Source organism: Vulpes vulpes, chromosome 16 (assembly GCF_048418805.1).
Source record: "Vulpes vulpes isolate BD-2025 chromosome 16, VulVul3, whole genome shotgun sequence".
Classification (NCBI taxonomy): domain Eukaryota; kingdom Metazoa; phylum Chordata; class Mammalia; order Carnivora; family Canidae; genus Vulpes; species Vulpes vulpes.
In genome coordinates, this window is record NC_132795.1 from 28790064 (window position 1) to 28807508 (window position 17445).

At 44.5% G+C, this 17445-nt stretch overlaps 1 protein-coding gene across 5 annotated transcripts; it reads right to left on the reverse strand.

Annotated features, from left to right (window-relative positions):
- Nucleotides 1-211: 211 nt before the first annotated feature.
- On the reverse strand, nt 212-13442 carry NABP1 (nucleic acid binding protein 1). 5 transcript variants are annotated; one of them, XR_003235547.2, is made up of 8 exons: nt 12950-13442; nt 12412-12550; nt 9418-9489; nt 7677-7752; nt 7169-7235; nt 5836-5967; nt 5514-5646; nt 212-3535 (listed from the first exon to the last, which is right to left on the reverse strand). XR_003235547.2 is itself a non-coding variant. In XM_026002633.2 (6 exons), the coding sequence occupies exons 1-5, from the start codon at nt 13038-13040 to the stop codon at nt 5845-5847; spliced, it is 501 nt and encodes a 166-aa protein (XP_025858418.1). In that variant the 5' UTR covers nt 13041-13442; the 3' UTR covers nt 5514-5646; nt 5836-5844. The 5 variants fall into 5 exon arrangements, 3 of the variants coding, with proteins under 3 accessions (XP_025858418.1, XP_025858416.1, XP_025858417.1); XR_003235548.2 differs by having other exon boundaries at nt 3325-3530; XM_026002633.2 differs by lacking the exons at nt 212-3535; nt 7169-7235.
- Nucleotides 13443-17445: the final 4003 nt, after the last annotated feature.

The following is a 17445-nucleotide window of genomic DNA, read 5'->3' on the forward strand; positions in this document are numbered from 1 at the left end:
AAATAGGATTGTCTTCTCAAGGCATGAAAAAAGTCATCAGTAGTCGCCTATTTCCACTGCTCATGGAAAGAGCGGTTAATGTTTGCTGAGCCCTTGATATGGTTGTGTTTTGCACACTGGCTCACATAGTCCTCAGAGCCCCATCATCTTCGTTTCATAACAAGGCTCACGGTCATGGAGCCGGTAAACAGATCTAGGACTCAAACCAAGATCACTCAGCACAAGACTATTTTTCACTAATGCACATCATCACGGAAATTTAAAACAAGTTACGTCCTGCAGAGTTAACATCCCTACAAGAACAGCGGCAGTCATTTGGCTAGGATTTTACAAATAAAGGCAGTTTCATGTTCTACTTCAGCTGTTTTTACCAAAACACCAAAACACCACCCACCAAAAAAGTATTTTTAAGTTTACACTCCCTACCAGGATTATTGACAAATGTAATAAGAACACAAAGTTTGGTAAACTTTTCCATATTTTCTATAGCTTTGGGGGCAGTTCGGGGTTTAATAAGCCCATTTAACTGAGGGGAATTTACTTTTGATGTCAGGGTGTCGCTAGTTCATAAATTAGAACTAGATGGCTCAACTACTCCCTAGTGATCTGTATCATGAGGCCATCAGAAATTCTTAGCCAATGGAATAACGAAACCTTGAAACCTTTCGCCCACGTGTTGAGCCAGATTCCTCAGCTGCAGAAACTATATAGTAATCACCCAGTAGATGGCACTAGCCGAGCCGACTGCTGTTTTTATTTTCGCTTAGTCCTAGGACCTAGGTCAGAGGTCTTCCTCTCCTACTAGGGTTTTATTTGAAACCTAGAAGACCAAGTCTAGGTCTTCTACCAAGTGATGCCTTGCAGATCACTTGTGAATATTTAGCTGTGTACAGAACAAGACTGAGATCTCTAGGTGGTGGCTTCTATTAGGCACTCCTAGGAATGTTCATCATGCCCCAACACCACTGCTTTTCACTTTGGCCAGCCTCTCTGCACAAAATACAGTAGGGGACTGAGGAATGCTCTGGGGGCAAGAGAGGGTTGAAGATGCTATCAACGTGTATTTGCTGAGATAAGCACTAATAAAATCTATTTTCAAAAAAGCTTAACAGAAACCTAGGTTGAAAAAAGCTTTTTGATATAGGCCCAAATGAAGTTAGGGGACTGCACTGTAGACGATCTGATTTTAGTATTCTCATAATTTGAAAATTCTGCTTGAACCTAATTCAAAATTAAACACAGCTCACACCCAGAGGCCATACTCAAGACTACCCTGTTTTACTCAGCTCTGCCCTTTGGAAGCATCTAACTACAATTTCTCCATGTTTTACAAAACGGAACTTTGGTAGTCTAGCCTCACAAAGAAATTGTATATGCATTTCAAGTTATTTGCGTTGGGGAAGGTATCAAGGGCAGGAGACAAAAATCCTCAAGGCCATTATTTCAAGTGCTGCTCTACCAAGACCCACACTTAAAAAAAAATCCTTCTGATAGAGAAGAGCAGCAACTCGTACCTCCAACGGGTTCGAGGGAAATCTCACATAGGTGGCTTAGAAACCACTATGTCCGTTTCACTCAACATATCCAACAGATGGACAAGAAACTTAACTTTTCCACTCAAAAGATTTCAGTGGAGTCAAACAGAAAGTTGCTGGACTTTTGGTTGGAAATAATTAAAAAGACTGGCTTCTAAAGGCATGCCAGATCCTTCAGCTGATCTGGTCTCTGTCATGTTGAGGACTGTGGTGTGAAGGTGGCCTCTCAAGACACCGGAGTCTACTGCAGCCTTGGGTTGGCAGCCTTGGGTTGGCATGGTCTTAAAACTTGGGGCGTTGTGTTCACTTCAGCAGCACATACACTAAAAAACTTGTGGAGCTGTACTAGTTGTGGGTTACTTTTCAAGACCTTTCCAAAAGGCTTACAGTTCTACCAGTCAAACTTGTGGCAAAGAGCCCTTAGGAACATCTTTGGGCCTCGTGTTCTTAAGGAGAAAAGTGCTAAGTGAATGGCTTATTGGGGGACAGTCTGGACTTGATTTCCCCTAGTCTCCTAGTTTGTGACCTATGCTTTGAGAAACATTGACCCTTTTAGCTCAGAAACCTGGAGTGATTTGGTTCTATTATTTGGACACAAAGTCTGGTGTATCCCTAATAAAACAAACTTCAATTTGTTTTTTTGTTTTTTTAACTTCAATGAATTTGGAGAAAAGCTGAATATGCCTGGAAAGTAAAATGTTTTCCTAAGCTTCTCCCTCGGGACCTAACAACGCAGCATTCACGACAGTGCTGTTTTCCAAAGGTCACAATTAGATTTCCTCAGAAGTATACCTGAACTGTTAATCATTACAACTACCTTGTGAAATGTGGGAGTGTCGTTACCCTAACATCTAATCATTGGCTGAAGCCTGGTTTTCACCACAGCCAAGTACGTCTGCCTTTACCCCTCCCATAACCCCTACTAGAGAACTGTAACTCTCTTTTCTACCAGAAATGTTAAGACTTTCATCAGATAGGATTAAAGAATAATAGATTTCTATAAAAGCCATCGTAGGGCAAGTAATCCCAAGAAAAAGCCTAGAGGCAAAACAGACTGAGGCTGGGCAAGTGCTCCATGTTGATTCTGCTTTCATATGGTTTTCAGGGTTTGCTGTCTCGAGAACCTTTCCAAATACATTAAAGAAAAGGATCTTAAGAGTCACAGGGGAGCCCTAAGTTGCCTGGAGCAAACAGTAATCACTTTCATAACAAAAAAGGGAAGTCATTTCTATAACTAGAATGCCAGACCTATACGGACTTAAAAGTGCCATTGTGTCTTCAGACTGACGTAGAACAATTTGTACTTCTGAGAACACTGTGTAGGGCCAGTTAACCAGCTTCCTATACTTTAAATGTTCTCATAATCATAACTTTATATTAACCCCACATTTATTTGTTCTCAGCATCATCCTTTTAGCATTATTACTCAACCCAGAATTAAATGTTCTTTTAAAATATTAAATGATAACACAAGTGACAAGGACTCAGTACTAAAAACATTCAGGGCATCAAGTTAAACCGTCTTCAAAGTTAAAGCAGATTACTAAAAAAACCTACTGGAAAAAAAGCAAAAAAAGAGGTAGTATACTACAGGAAACCCTGGGTAAATGCCTATGGGAACATGCACTGCAACCCTCAATATTACACATCATCCTCTGGATTTATGAGTTCCATCTTCCCGTTTCTGTATTGTAGCCACTACCCAAAAAGCTGGCCCAGAGAGGAGGGGCCAGCAGGCTGACGAGACTTCAAATCACTTCCGAAGTGTCTTTGCAGAAATGAAACGGGACCCAATCCTAGCAGGCTGTGTATTTCTAGACTACATGGTTTTTGTTTTTGGTAGGTGTTTAGACATTTAAAAATTCACAGGTCAAAGCACCAGGAAAAGAGGAAGGTAGAAAACTTTCTTCCTCTTCTTGATGAGTACCGTCCAAGCAGACTGGTAGGGCAAATATTCATTATGGACTGTAATTCACTTTGCTTTGGTTTTGGAGGCTTCCCTTAAGAAAAAAGAGATTTGTTAATAAATGATAAAGAGCACAGAACAACAAGATTAAATTACTGAGGCAAATTACAATTACAAAATAATAGCTTAGATCGTTCTCTATTTAATCTCAACATGTTAAAGGGTAACAGTATTTCCACATCTAATGTTGCCATTTTTTTCTGTTCTTGAGATAGGACCAGACAACTAACATCTGACTGCCTATTATGTGCCAGAAATCATTCTCATCACTTACATGGAAAAACTTTAGTAACTCTCTAAAGGGATATTACTTACTTGTTTTTACAGTTGCGCAACTTAAGGCTTACAGAGATTCTAAGTGTAATAATTTGTCTGACATCAAGGTGAGGAGATGATGGGCCAAGACTGGAAGCCAACAATCCCTGATAGTTGAATTTCTGAAACCCCAAATTTCTTTCTTTTGATATCATCTTGAATATTATATTCTCCCACAAATAACTTACATTGTTATTGCTCCTACCTCTACTTAGATTTAAAGAAAAAATTATATACTCATTTTTAGTATTTTTTACTCCAAATATCTGTAATTTTGTAAATATCTTAAAAAGAATACTAGTCATTAAACCAAATTAACTATAATCATGAGTTAAAAATAAAGGGAAAACTGCTTTCTAGAACATATAAACCCCAGGTACCAAAGTACTATGAACCATGAATAAGCTCCTTGACTTTACTCATCATCTATCCCTTAACTCTCCATGGTGCCTAATAATAGACTGTATGGAAATTGTTCAATACACTGATTTAGAACAAATATTATGGCACAAACTTTCATATCCAAAGGCTGTGGAGTTTTTAGAAAACAGAAGCTACTTATTTTGTGACTTAAGGTAAGGTCAAAAAGCGACAAATCCAGAGCTAAAAGCAGTCGCCAGGATGAAGCAATCACTACAACTACAGGAAAAGGTACTGGCTCTCCATTGTAAATCAATGAAAGAGCAAAAATAAGGTAGGTCCATTAACATTAATGCAAGTTTTATTCAAGAGATAATATTGAAGGACTGAGTTTTTAACAAAGGAAAAATTAACCAGTTTTCCACTCTGCAGTAAAAAGTGGAACTGGGGACCATTTACAACACATAAATAAACTCTACCTTTACATTTCTGAATAAAGCTGTATTCACTTCTTAGAGAGAGCCATTTAACTTTTGCTGATAAGGCTTTGTGAATTGTGTTCAGAAACTTTGACAACACGCACATACATACAGACACTCTTCAAATAAGCTTAAGTACCTAGGATTTTCATTCCAGGATGTGTTTCTGCGAGTACCCAGGACTCTCTAACTTAAGACTGCATATTTTCTACATGAATTCAATTTGAATTGCCTTCATCTTTAGCTACCATGGTTTTTTTTTTTTTTTAAATAACCAGATCAATGTTTATTATGACTTTTTAACTCCCTCAAATTATACGTTAATATTTGACACGGTAGTTTCAAAAAATAAATATTCAAGGCCTCAGTTTTAAACTTCCCTTCAGTGTAATGCACAAAGTTGCTAACAAATATTAACAGGACTACCCTAAAATAAATGCAGCTTTCTTATAAAAATTACGTGTTATAATACAGTTCTCATTCTATTCCGTAATTCTGATAAAGAAGTATATATACATATATATATATATATATATATATATATATATATATACTTTTTTTTTTGGGGGGGGGGGGTAATAAAACAAGAGTTTAGAATGATTCAGTCCTTGGAAAATCTTAATGGCAGTCACTCAATCAATGAAGAAGTCGGTCACTCCTGGAGTCACAAACACTCAAAAACTGCTGTTAGCACTGACTGGGTTTTTGTGGGTTTTGTTGGTGGTTATTGCTTTAGTTGGCAATACCTGAATTTAAGACGAAAGAACATCTCCCACTAAGCCTTATTTTAAATATTACAAAATGTATACGGAAAATAGACTCATAGAGGCTATAATGCTGACGTCTTAAGGAACTCACCCATGAAATGAGTGCATGTTTTTTAGAGGATAACCACGGATCTTTTTGCTCTAAAAATAAATGCCCCTACTTTTCAGAGTGTTCCCATTCTTCAAATTCTTCAACAGGAGACTTGAGCAGCTTAACAGTTTTGCTATAAAAACAAACCACTCTTGTTAACAAATGAAAAACAAAAAGGAAACTGATAAAGGACATAGTTTTCACAGTTAACGATAAATAAAAGTGCAATAAGTGTTCAAGTAGGGCACGTAGTTTAAAAACTACATGTGAATATTTGGCATAGGTCATCTTTTAAAGGCTCTCCGAGGGTCCCTGCCATTACTTATTGTGGTCATGACTGTCTGATTATTAGCAGTTCCTTGTAGCTGTGGATTTGTAGGTCCCCGGCCATTGCTTCTACCAGCATATGAAAATTGGCATCCCCTTGATTCTGGGCCACTTTGAACCCCATTTCCTAAAAAAGAATATAAAAAGTCATCACCATTTACAGACACGGATCTATAGAAGTACACCTACTTGAAGTTCTAACACATGCTTACAAGTAGTATTAGGAAAAACAAATGCCTTTATTTTTAAGCTCCTGGGGAAAAATTCAATGTGGGCTCTAGGTTTTTCCAAATGAACGATTACTGTAAATATATTGACTTGATGCTGTATTAATAAGGAGAGAGAAACAGAGCAGTTTGAGCAACAGAATGAGAAATTAGTAGAGGAGAAAAACATAGGTAATGCATTGCCTATACCGTAAAAGAAAAAAGGAAAATGGGTAAAATGGCGCATGAACACTGGCACTGGGTTCAAATATGGTTAATAATGTTTCAAGATGGACAGTATAATTCTAACTTTTCAAAGGAAAGACAACAAAGTTTCCCACCAGCTGTGCCGAAACATGCAGCCATCAGTTCAAATAAAAACTTCAGCCAACCTCAAACTCCAATCCCAAAGACCCTTCCTCAGTTATTTATGAATAAAAACTTCAAGAAGACCTTTAACACAGCTGTAAGAACCATTAACGTGACATTTGAGAGTATTTGAGGGGTAAAGGCCAAACTTTGAAAGAGGCAGCTACCAACATGTGAAAATTTAAGGTGAGCTATTAATCTAAAGATAAAAGGCTTTTGGTGTGCCAAAATAACCAGTAATTCTGCATCTTTTATAAATAATCACTAGATTACAGAAGTTTTGTTAAAAGAAATCAATGGAAAACCTATTATGCATCTCTAAAACAGATTTCTTGTTATAAGCCACTGTTTAAGTATAGAATGTGCTCCAGGAGGTGGATGGGGGGGGTTGGGGAATGAGTGAAATAGGTGAAGGGGATTAACAGTACACTTATCTTGGTGAGCACTGAGTAATACATGGAATTGTTGAATCACTACTGTATATGTACTAATAAAACACTGTATGTTAACTACACTGGAATTTAAACAAATAAATGTATAAAAAATAAAGAATGTGCTCAATAAAGTAGCTAGAGAATATCTGCTATCTAGTATCTAGAAAATCAGTTACTTGGGAATTCCTTGTTTACCAGTAGCTCCCTTTTAGTGCTAATTTATGCCTAAATTGTTTTCTTCTAAATCTTTCATAAGATACAGTCACGTAATTGTTAACACCTGATCACAAATATGCAAAAAAAAAAAAAAAAATCTTACCCACTGGTCCAAATGTACCTGTACCCATATTATTATTCATGGAATTACTCTTCTGTTCATTGTGTGCCTAAAAAATATGTTTTTAATTTAACCAATTGAAGAATTATAAAAAAAATTATTATAATAACATGTTGTATCCATTCTTTAATTGTTAAGGTTTTTTTCTAAACAAATTTTTAGAAGATTTATCCAAGTCCATTCAATGTTACTACTTAGGAAAGTTTCTCAAGCCTTTCATAGTTTTTGTTAGATCTTAATGTGTTTTCCTGATGTTACTCTCTACTCCTCGAAGTGCTCAATAGCACATATGTTTAAAATGAGATACTAAAAACACAAACATAGACTCACAAAATACACAGAATGAAAATGACTTTCTAAAGATTTTTTTTAAAAAACTGTCTTCATTATACTCTGGGTATGACAAGGTTGCACACCTAGTCAGGGAATTATAGTATCCAGTCAAAATCAGCATAATCATAAAAATAGACTATACATTTGGATTAATTACCCCTCTGCTCTGTTGTCCTCGATAGTCTGGGTTGGGTTCACTGAAATTTGGCACTTCTGAATAAACCATACAAAATCTGAAAGAAAATAAAGCTCAAGTTAAATGACTCCTAAAAAAAAATCAACCTTTCTTTACACAACATGCATAACTTACAGGAATGAAGAATTTAGGTATCATACGAATTAACTAAAAAGCAACATGTTAACTATCCAACAAAAACGTCCTAAATGCTATGTCCCATAAAAACAAATTACTCGAAAGTATTCAACTGCCTACAATGTACAACACGCTCTAATTTTAGTGCTTCTGTACTACAAAAAATAAATCATGTCAAAGATCAAGGACACAGAAACACAACTCTGTGCTGTTTTTTCCACATAGGCTGATGCCACTGAACCATGTTTAGGGTTCCAGAGTGTTTTTTCCAGTAGTGGTGATGGATTTGCACTGATCCATTCACACCACTCTCATCCAGTCCCTCTTTGACCAATCACTGTGAATCTGCAAAGATAATCATTCAAGGTTAAGAGTGGATTCCGCAGGTATATAGAAAGACATGTGGCTATTAAGACAACAGTTGATACCAAGGCTTCTTTAAAGTTGACAACGGCATATATTAACATTACACATCAACATTTACTTAGCTCCTTGCCCCATAAATAAGAAATTAAAATCGCTTTTGGTAAATCCTAGACTGATGCTGACAAAGTCAAAGTCACTAAGAATTGAGTGACCTCCAAAGGTTCTTCACAAAATTGACCTCTATTATAAATACTTCTGTATACACAAAGGTCAGGAAAAAAAACAAATCTTTTGATGATACCGTTGCTAAGAGCATTCAAAACACATTGCTCTAACACTACTCTAATAACAAATGTAAGTAAATTCTAGTTTTCCTCCTAGCAAGAGCAAAGTGTTACCAGTTTCTGAGCTTTAAAAGTTAGCAGGATTGCTTATCTTTTCCAAACAAGAATTTTTATCCCTGCAGTGTGGAACAACATTTTTCTCGTTTTTTTTTTGGTGCCATGTGTGGCTTCTCTCTTTAAATATCCTCCAATTTGATGGCATTAAGTAGATGTCTATGCATTAACCGAACAGAATGGACTAATGATTTGGCTCACTGCCAACACAGTACTTTATGAATACATCCCAAATGTCTAGGCTAATATGGAGGCTGAATTACCTTTATACCCTTAGAGAGGATGGTTCCTCCAAGTCAGGGTAGTAGTGTATGGAAGCTCGCATTGTGGCTGCCTGTACGGTACCTAGACTGTGGATAAATACAGGACTTCAATTGTCATCACTGCAAGTCCTTTTACCATGAGTACATATTCATCCATAAATGAAAAAAGAAATTTTAAACTATTGGCCTGAAACTTAGCTTCTTATGTAGCTTCTTCTTTGGCAATTCACTAGAAAACAGAACCTATTTAAAAATGGCACTGTGACACTTGGAAGATGCCATGTTCCCAGTGCCTCCAGAAAAGGCCCCGCTGGGGATCGTCTCAGGTAGGACTTAACGCTCTCTGCCAGGGAAAACGGATATTCTCAACCACAGGAAACAATATGGACGGCTGTTCAACTGGTACATACGTGGAAAGCTGCTTTTACAGTGAAGGGGCTGAAGGCATTCAGTTTACCAGTCAAGCAAAGCTACGAGGTTTACAGTTTATACCTACCAGTTATTCTGTAGATATGTGATTTATTCAATTGCAATAAGAAATTGCATTTTAATACTTACTCCCCAATTTTCTGAAGTTCTCCACCCCTTCCAGTATAAAGTGTCAAACACCCTTTCCACATGGATGCATACCTAGAAAGAAAAGAAACATCCGTTCTGTAGAAATACATAAATTCCCTCTACGTAAGTAAAATTATGCTTATTTTTTGTATTGGGTATAGGCAGAGATCAAACTCTGTGTTTATGGTAGTAAATCAAATATAATTAATTTTGATCAACTTGTTACTTACAAAAAAACAGTACAAAGAAAACCACTGCCATATGTTCACACAATCATCTAAACTATATCTAACCCTAGAAAAGAGTCTTTTTGCAAAGCAAGCATTGTTATACTCCAAAGACCACATCTTTAGTCAATTAACAAAAGAACTTTCAGTTGTAGAGTCAAGCAGAAATTATTTTTCAGTTACAAAATACATAAAATTAACACCATTTGTTTACTTTTATACTCATTTACTTGGTCTACTCAATTATCAATATAATAGTTTTTCCTTTGCCTCTATAAACCACACAGGATTCACAAGCTACTGGAAACTTGGGAAATATTTAATCAAGGGCCTAAAAAAATCCAGTCACAAATCTCTGTCTTTCCAAATCTGCAACTTTTAGCATCAACTTGGCTGAACAGATTATTTACTCTGATCAACTCTGAATGCAGACAGCATTGTTACATATTCCTACACACAAAACTATTAAAAAAATAAGTTAATAAACATTGTAAAATCAGTCTGTGGTTTGGTTTTCAGTGGTTCTCTACACAACTACTATGGTAACTTTGTATCTTAGAATGATATATTATAACTAAATATTGTTGAAATACAGTTATAGTCAATAAATATTTGTTAGTTTCACATTATACATTTCCCTTTAGTGACGGTTATTTATTAGAGACTCCAGCACTCTTATGCTACGCAAAAAGTGACTCAGAAGAAAAATAATGCACTAATATTTCACCTTTTAACAAATGTTAATGCGTGTTGAGAAAAAAATTTCAAGGTACAAGTAAACATTTAACTTGCACTTGTTTCCAGAATGAGGTCAATGATAGCAGGGTTTTCTGATAAACCTATCAATATTCAAATTACCATTATTTAGATGCATGCTCTTCTTCAAAAACTACTTTTCTCAGATATGATCACAACTGAAGCACCTACAATAGGCCAGACTCTGCTAGATGTTATTTTAGTTAATAAGGTAATCATTACTCCCATTTTACAGAAATGGAAGTTACAGAAGTGTAATAATCTCAAGATCATGGTAAAGTCACAAAATAGTGGAGTTTCTTTAGTTTTGAGTTCTCCTTTAAGTTGCCTTCCTTAAAATCCTATAAATACTATATGGGTATCTTGATGTTAGTTTTTCCACAGATTTTTTGATGGACACATCTATGTATTTTTCCAGGACCACAAAATATGAAATATTTGAAATGAGATGCTGTATACACTGTATAAAATACTTATAATCACTGGAACGAGAAATACTTTGGTAGCCAAAAAACTTTAATTATACTAATCCTCACCACACCCTCACAGGCAGGAATGCTCTTCTGTGTGAGCTACAGATGTGGAAGTTTAAAAGACACAATCAGTGTCATAATGAGTCACTGCAGGAGTATAAAATGTCTATGTTCTGACTCTCACTTCCTTCTTTGATGATACTCTGCCTCACTTCCTGAAGATGTTGCAAGGCCTGGAAGGTCTTACCAATGGCTCTAACTAACCAGCCTCCTCCATTCAGGGCAAGCCGACACGCCCCTGAGATTCTATTTACCATGCCAACATCAATCTCCACCCACTTTTCCTGTAGTTATGACCAATAACTTATTACAAGTCTATTGGCCACAGAACTTCCAAAATCCATTTCGAGGCCCCTTTCTGGACTTTTATCTTCCTACTTTAAATATCTGGTAAAATCTTAAAGGCAGTGTAACTCCATCAAAACAAACAACAAAATAAAAGGCTGTGCTAAATTATTATTTATCCATTTATTTTTTTCCTAAATTATTTTTAAAAGCCAATCTGCCAGCTGACCCTTTTGGATGGAGGTATCATCGACACCTTCCTGCCAAACATTTTCTGCATATCATCCTGGTTTTTGCACTATGCTGACCTTACAGCAGTAGGCACAGGAAATCTTTTTTCAGAATGCATCTTCCAGATAACCGTAAACTCCCCCTCTTAACTTTTACATGGGAGCACAAACCTGACATACCACGAAAACTGCTAACCTGTCCCACAACAATCTTACGTCCTTGCTGACTAAATAAAATAGGGGCAGGATTTCAGAAGTCACTAAAAAGGGGGAAAGGTCGGAAAAGTACTGTCAACTTAAATAACTCACGAGGGAAAAAAAAAGTATGGATTATGTGAATTTTATCCACGTTTTAAAAACTCTCCGTGACCCCAAAGCAGGGTCTAATAATCTAACTTGTGAACTGAGGGGCAGCGGGTTGGATTCCTGAGGGAGGCTGACCACTCTTTCCCCGCAAAGGTGGGGACACCCCGCGATCCAAGTTAGCATCCCACCCCCCCACCCCCACCCCGGGAAAGATGCAGGCCTCGCCCAGGTTGCCCAGGTTCCCACAGCAGCTGAGCCCAGGGCCTGTGACTAGGGCAGCCCTCCCCTCCCCCTCCTCCCCTTTCCCCTTCCTTCCCTCCCCCTCCTCCCCCCTTCCTCCTCCTCCCCCACTTCCTCCTCCTCCCCCCTCCCCTTTCCTTTTTTCTCTCCCCCTCCTCTCCCCTTCCTCCTCCTCCCCCTCCCCTTTCCCCTTCCTTCCCTCCCCCTCCTTCCCCTCTCCTTTCCCTTTCCTTCCTTCTCTCCCCCTCCTCTCCTCCCCCCTCCTTCCCCTTACCCTCTTTCCCTTCCTCCTCCTTCCCCTCCCCTTTCCCTTGCCCTCCTCCCCCCTCCCCCTTCCCCTCCTTCCCTCCCCCCCCCCGTGACTCAGGCAGCCCTCCCCCTCCTCCCCCTCCCCCTCCCCCTCCGGTGCACACCTACCCTCGGGTCAACCGGATAATATCCCCAGGCTGTATGAGCCCTCCTATCTCGTCCCACACGGAGATCGTGATGCTGCCCGTTTTATCTGCTACTTTGCAGGATCTCACTTCGTGGCCGTCTTTGGTTTTGGTCACGCGTCCTGCGAAGATTTAAAAATCACAAAGGGGGGGAGGAGGGAGGGAGGGGGAAGGGGGGGAGGAGGGAGGGAGGGAGGGAGGGGGAAGGGGGAGGGGGAGGGGGGGAGGGGGAAGGGGAGGGGAGGGGGAGGGGAGGGGGAGGGGTGCACCGGAGGATGAGGACTTCCAGAAAGGCTCTGACTCCTCCTCCGGGACCAGAGCGCGGCGGAAAGACGGGAAGACGGAAGGAGGTCGAGCCCCGGGGTTCGCCGCAGGCTGGATCCGAGCCCGGCGGGGGCGCCAGGGCCACGTGGAGGGGGGAGGGGGAGGGGGAGGGGAGGGGGGAGGGGAGGGAGCTCGCGGCCGCGGCGCCCGCTGCGGCCCCGGGCGCGGGGGAGGGCGGGGCTGCGGACCCCACTTACCTATCTCCAGGACAATAAAGACGACATTTAAGTTTTTCAGTCCGGGCTTAATGTCTTTTATAAAGAGAGGGGGGTCGCTGACCCCATTCATATCGAGGCAGGTGCGGCCGCGGCGGCGGGCGGGGGCGGGACGGGGCTCCCCTCCGGGCCGGGGGCGGGCACCGGGGGACCGGCCCGGGCGGCACCGGGTCCAAAATAAGAGGAACGACAAAAAAAGGGGGAAAGAAAAAAAAAAGAGCTCACAAGTTTAAGAGAAAAAAAAAACAAACGCCGAGGCAGCTCGCCCGCGAACCGCGCTCCGAGACGGAGCAGGCGCCCTCCCCCCGATACGGAGGCGAGGCGGGCGCGGGGGACGGCCGGGTCCCCAGGCGCACACACGACCGCGCACCCCGCGCACCCCGCGCACACGCGCTCGGCAGCGGACGGGCTGGCCCCGAGAGCCCGCAGCGCACGCCCAGCAGCCGCGCACCCGGCGCCCAAGCAGCGACTGCCCGCCGCGCCCGCGCGCCGCCGGCCCCGCACCGGCCGCCCCGCCCCTTGTGACGTCACGCGGCGTCGGCAGCCCGCCCGCGGCTCCTCCCGGCTGTCAGCGCCGGCCCGCCCCTCGGGCTCCCTCGGGGGCTCTCGGCCCCGCCCCGCGCACGCCCCCGCCCCGCGCACGCCCCGCCCCGCGCACGCCCCGCCCCGCGCACGCCCCGCCCCGCGCACGCCCCGCCCCGCGCACGCCCCGCCCCGCGCACGCCCCGCCCCGCGCACGCCCCGCCCCGCGCACGCCCCGCCCCGCGCACGCCGCGTCCCCCTGCGGTGCTGCCCCCGCGCTCCTGCCGCCGGGCCGCACGCCCCTGACCTCGCCGCGGATGGGACCCGTGGGTGCCCGGGAGGAGCTGCGGCGGCGCCCGGGCGTCGGGGGCGGGGCCGCGGGCCTGAGGGCTCTGCCGCCCGTCCCGCCGCCACCCGCGGGCCTGCCGGGGAGGGGAAGGGGGCGCGCCCCGCGCCCCTCCCGGGCCCTATCCCATGGCCGACCTGTGCCTGTCTCTTTTTGTAACGGACACATTTTTAGGGCAGTTTTAGGGCCAGAGCGAAACTTAGGGAGGAACTTCCCGTCTAGGCCGACTCCAAGGCGTCCCCTTAGGGCACCCCCCCGCTCACCCTAGGGTCCCCCCCCCGCTCACCCGAGGGCCCCCCGTTCACCCGAGGGCCCCCCCCCGCTCACCCTAGGGCCCCCCCCGTTCATTCTTAGGGCCCCTCCGCTCACCCTAGGGCCCCCCTGCTCACCCTAGGGCCCCCCCCCCCCGCTCACCCTAGGGCCCCCCCCTGCTCACCCTAGGGCCCCCCCCTCCGCTCACCCTAGGGCCCCCCCCGCTCACCCTAGGGCCCCCCCGTTCATTCTTAGGGCCCCCCCGCTCACCCTAGGGCCCCCCCCCCGCTCACCCTAGGGCCCCCCCCCCCCGCTCACCCTAGGGCCCCCCCCTCCGCTCACCCTAGGGCCCCCCCCCGCTCACCCTAGGGCCCCCCCCCCGCTCACCCTAGGGCCCCCCCCCGCTCACCCTAGGGCCCCCCCCCCCCCGCTCACCCTAGGGCCCCCCCCCGCTCACCCTAGGGGCCCCCCCCCCCGCTCACCCTAGGGGCCCCCCCGTTCATTCTTAGGGCCCCTCCGCTCACCCTAGGGCCCGCCCCCCGCTCACCCTAGGGCCCCCCGGGGGCCCCTCCGCTCACCCTAGGGCCCCCCCCCCGCTTACCCTAGGCCCCCCCCCCCCGCTCACCCTAGGGCCCCCCCCCGCTCACCCTAGGGCCCCCCCGTTCATTCTTAGGGCCCCTCCGCTCACCCTAGGGCCCCCCCCCCCGCTCACCCTAGGGCCCCCCCCGCTCACCCTAGCCCCCCCCCCGCTCACCCTAGGGCCCCCCCCCCCGCTCACCCTAGCCCCCCCCCCCGCTCACCCTAGGGCCCCCCCGTTCATTCTTAGGGCCCCTCCGCTCACCCTAGGGCCCCCCCCGCTCACCCTAGCCCCCCCCCCGCTCACCCTAGGGCCCCCCCCCCGCTCACCCTAGCCCCCCCCCCCGCTCACCCTAGGGCCCCCCCGTTCATTCTTAGGGCCCCTCCGCTCACCCTAGGGCCCCCCCCCCTCACCCTAGCCCCCCCCCGCTCACCCTAGGGCCCCCCGCTCACCCTGGGGGGGTGTTGTGGGTCTACCGTCCTCCTGTCCAGAGTAGTTCCCTGTGTGCCACCTGGCCTCCTCCCGTCTCGCCTCACCCTTGCAGCCGCTGACTCTTAGGGTCCCGGTAGTTCTGGGGTTTCCAGAATATGGATCCTTGGCGGCAGATACTATGTGGCCTTTTCAGCCTGGCTTCCCCACTGAGGAATAGGCGTTTAAGTTTCATCTGAGCCTTTCAGGCCCTGTCCATTTGTTTCATACATCGTGTAACAGTAGTGGGAAACCTGAGACACTAAAGCCTGGGAAAAAAAAATGAGTAAAGTTTTCTTTAGGCCTTTACCTCTTGTAGTGAAAAAGGGCATGTGCTTTACAAACAAAGCTGGACTTGGACTCCTTAGGGTGTGATCCTTAGGACACTTGATGAAGCTTTGGAGTCTTAAGTGTAATAATCTGGAAAATAAAAGAATGCTTGCCTCTGAGAATTACACAGGATCAGAGATAAAAACTGCCTGACCAGTGCCTAGAAAATAGTAGCTACTCAATACGTAGTTCCCTCACTTCTTTATTATTATTATTTTTTATTTTTAAGATTTTATTTATTTATGAGAGACAGAGAGAGAGGCAGAGACACAGGCAGAGGGAGAAGCAGGCTCCACACAGGGAGCCCAATGTGGGACTTGATTCTGGGTCACTGGGGTCACGCCCTGGGCTGAAGCTGGCCCTGAACCACTGAGCCACCCGGGGTGCCCCTTTTTTATTGTTAAGGAAGAGAAAAACAATGGTAGCTTGAACTGTGATCACATGTTTCATCGATCCTATATGGTGAGTGCTAATTTTTATCCCCACTTTACAGATGATGCAGCTCACCAGAGACTAGGTAGCTAGAGAATGGCCAAACTGGGTTTTGAATCTAGGCGATCTTGACACCCCCTCCCCTAGGGCCCTACGGCTTAAAGGTAATTTTTTTTTTTTAGACTTAAATTGTAGTGGTAGATCTGAACTTTATAGCGGTAAGATATATCTGTAGGACTTTAAGGAATCATCTAATTAACTGTGATGGTAACAGAAATGTTGCAAAGAGCTGAGAATATTTGCATGGCAGCAGCCTTCTTTTTTTTCTTGATTCTTAGTATTTTTAGGTCAACCACCACTTCCCAAACATCTGCAAAGAAGTGGCATAGATATCCTAGAACCTGAGAAGAGTTTCAGAGACAGTCACACTAGCAGGGGAGACCAAACATTCTTAAGGAAGCAGAAGCTTCCATTTCTTGGACAAATGAGGCCTGGGAAGCCAAAGACCTTAATGGAATGTTGGAGACTAGTGTCAAATAATATCATACGTATGATTTCAACATCAAAGAAAACAAATGATGAAACATGTCAGGTAATGGCAGAACCACATCCAACCTCAGGCTTCCGAAGACTTCAACTTCAGATCAGAAGCTCTAATCCTACCAAGATCACCTAGCAGTAATCGATGCTTCATTTAGACCTTCCTCAAAGCTACATTCTTCGACACAGGCAAAAACATTCACACAAAAGCAATATCTAAGTCGGACACACACCCCTTTTTCTTAAGGTTTAGCAAGATATTTAAAAGATTAGCAATAGATAGGAAACCAATGAAGAATGTTGAGCACGGTTGTGGCCAAGAGTTTGGATAAAGCAGATCAGCCACTCCTTGCATTCTCAGTCATTTGTTCCCAGAAAAGGGATTAGTTCGGGCCGCTCAGACTGATTTTGCCAACGTGCATAAAGAGGAACCAGTTAGCAAACCAAGGCCCACAAAAGCAGAAGCTGATGCTCACTCAGCAACCCAGCCCTGCGCTAACCCCGCAGGACAGAACCAGCCAAACACCTACTTCCTTCCCATTAACTCAGCTGTTCTCAGAAAGGAAACGGCAACCCAGTGCCTTCGCAGTCACCAAACTAAAGACAGCCGTGTGCGTGGACAGTGCAGGAACTCCTCATCCCAGACCTGTTGGTTCCAGCGAACCCCGGTCACTCACAAAGGTGGTGCTTAATAGAAAGAAAAAGGAGATGTCTAGAAAAGCTATTGCCACTCAGATCATCGCTCCTAGTATACCATTCAGCGAAAACAAACCGAGGTGGCGGGTCACTGGACCTAGCCGGTTAGGTCATGATGATTACACTGTTGGTTCCTTAACTACATTCACAGGCCTCCTTCATGGTCTTCTTCCTCCTACTGTTCTTCAGGCCTTCCTCATTTTTAGAGACCAGACATAAATCTCTGAGATGAAAAAAGATTAAAAAAAAAAAATCTCTGAGATAATGAGAGGCTTATGGCCAGAATCTCAACATCAGTATCCTGTGTAAAGATGA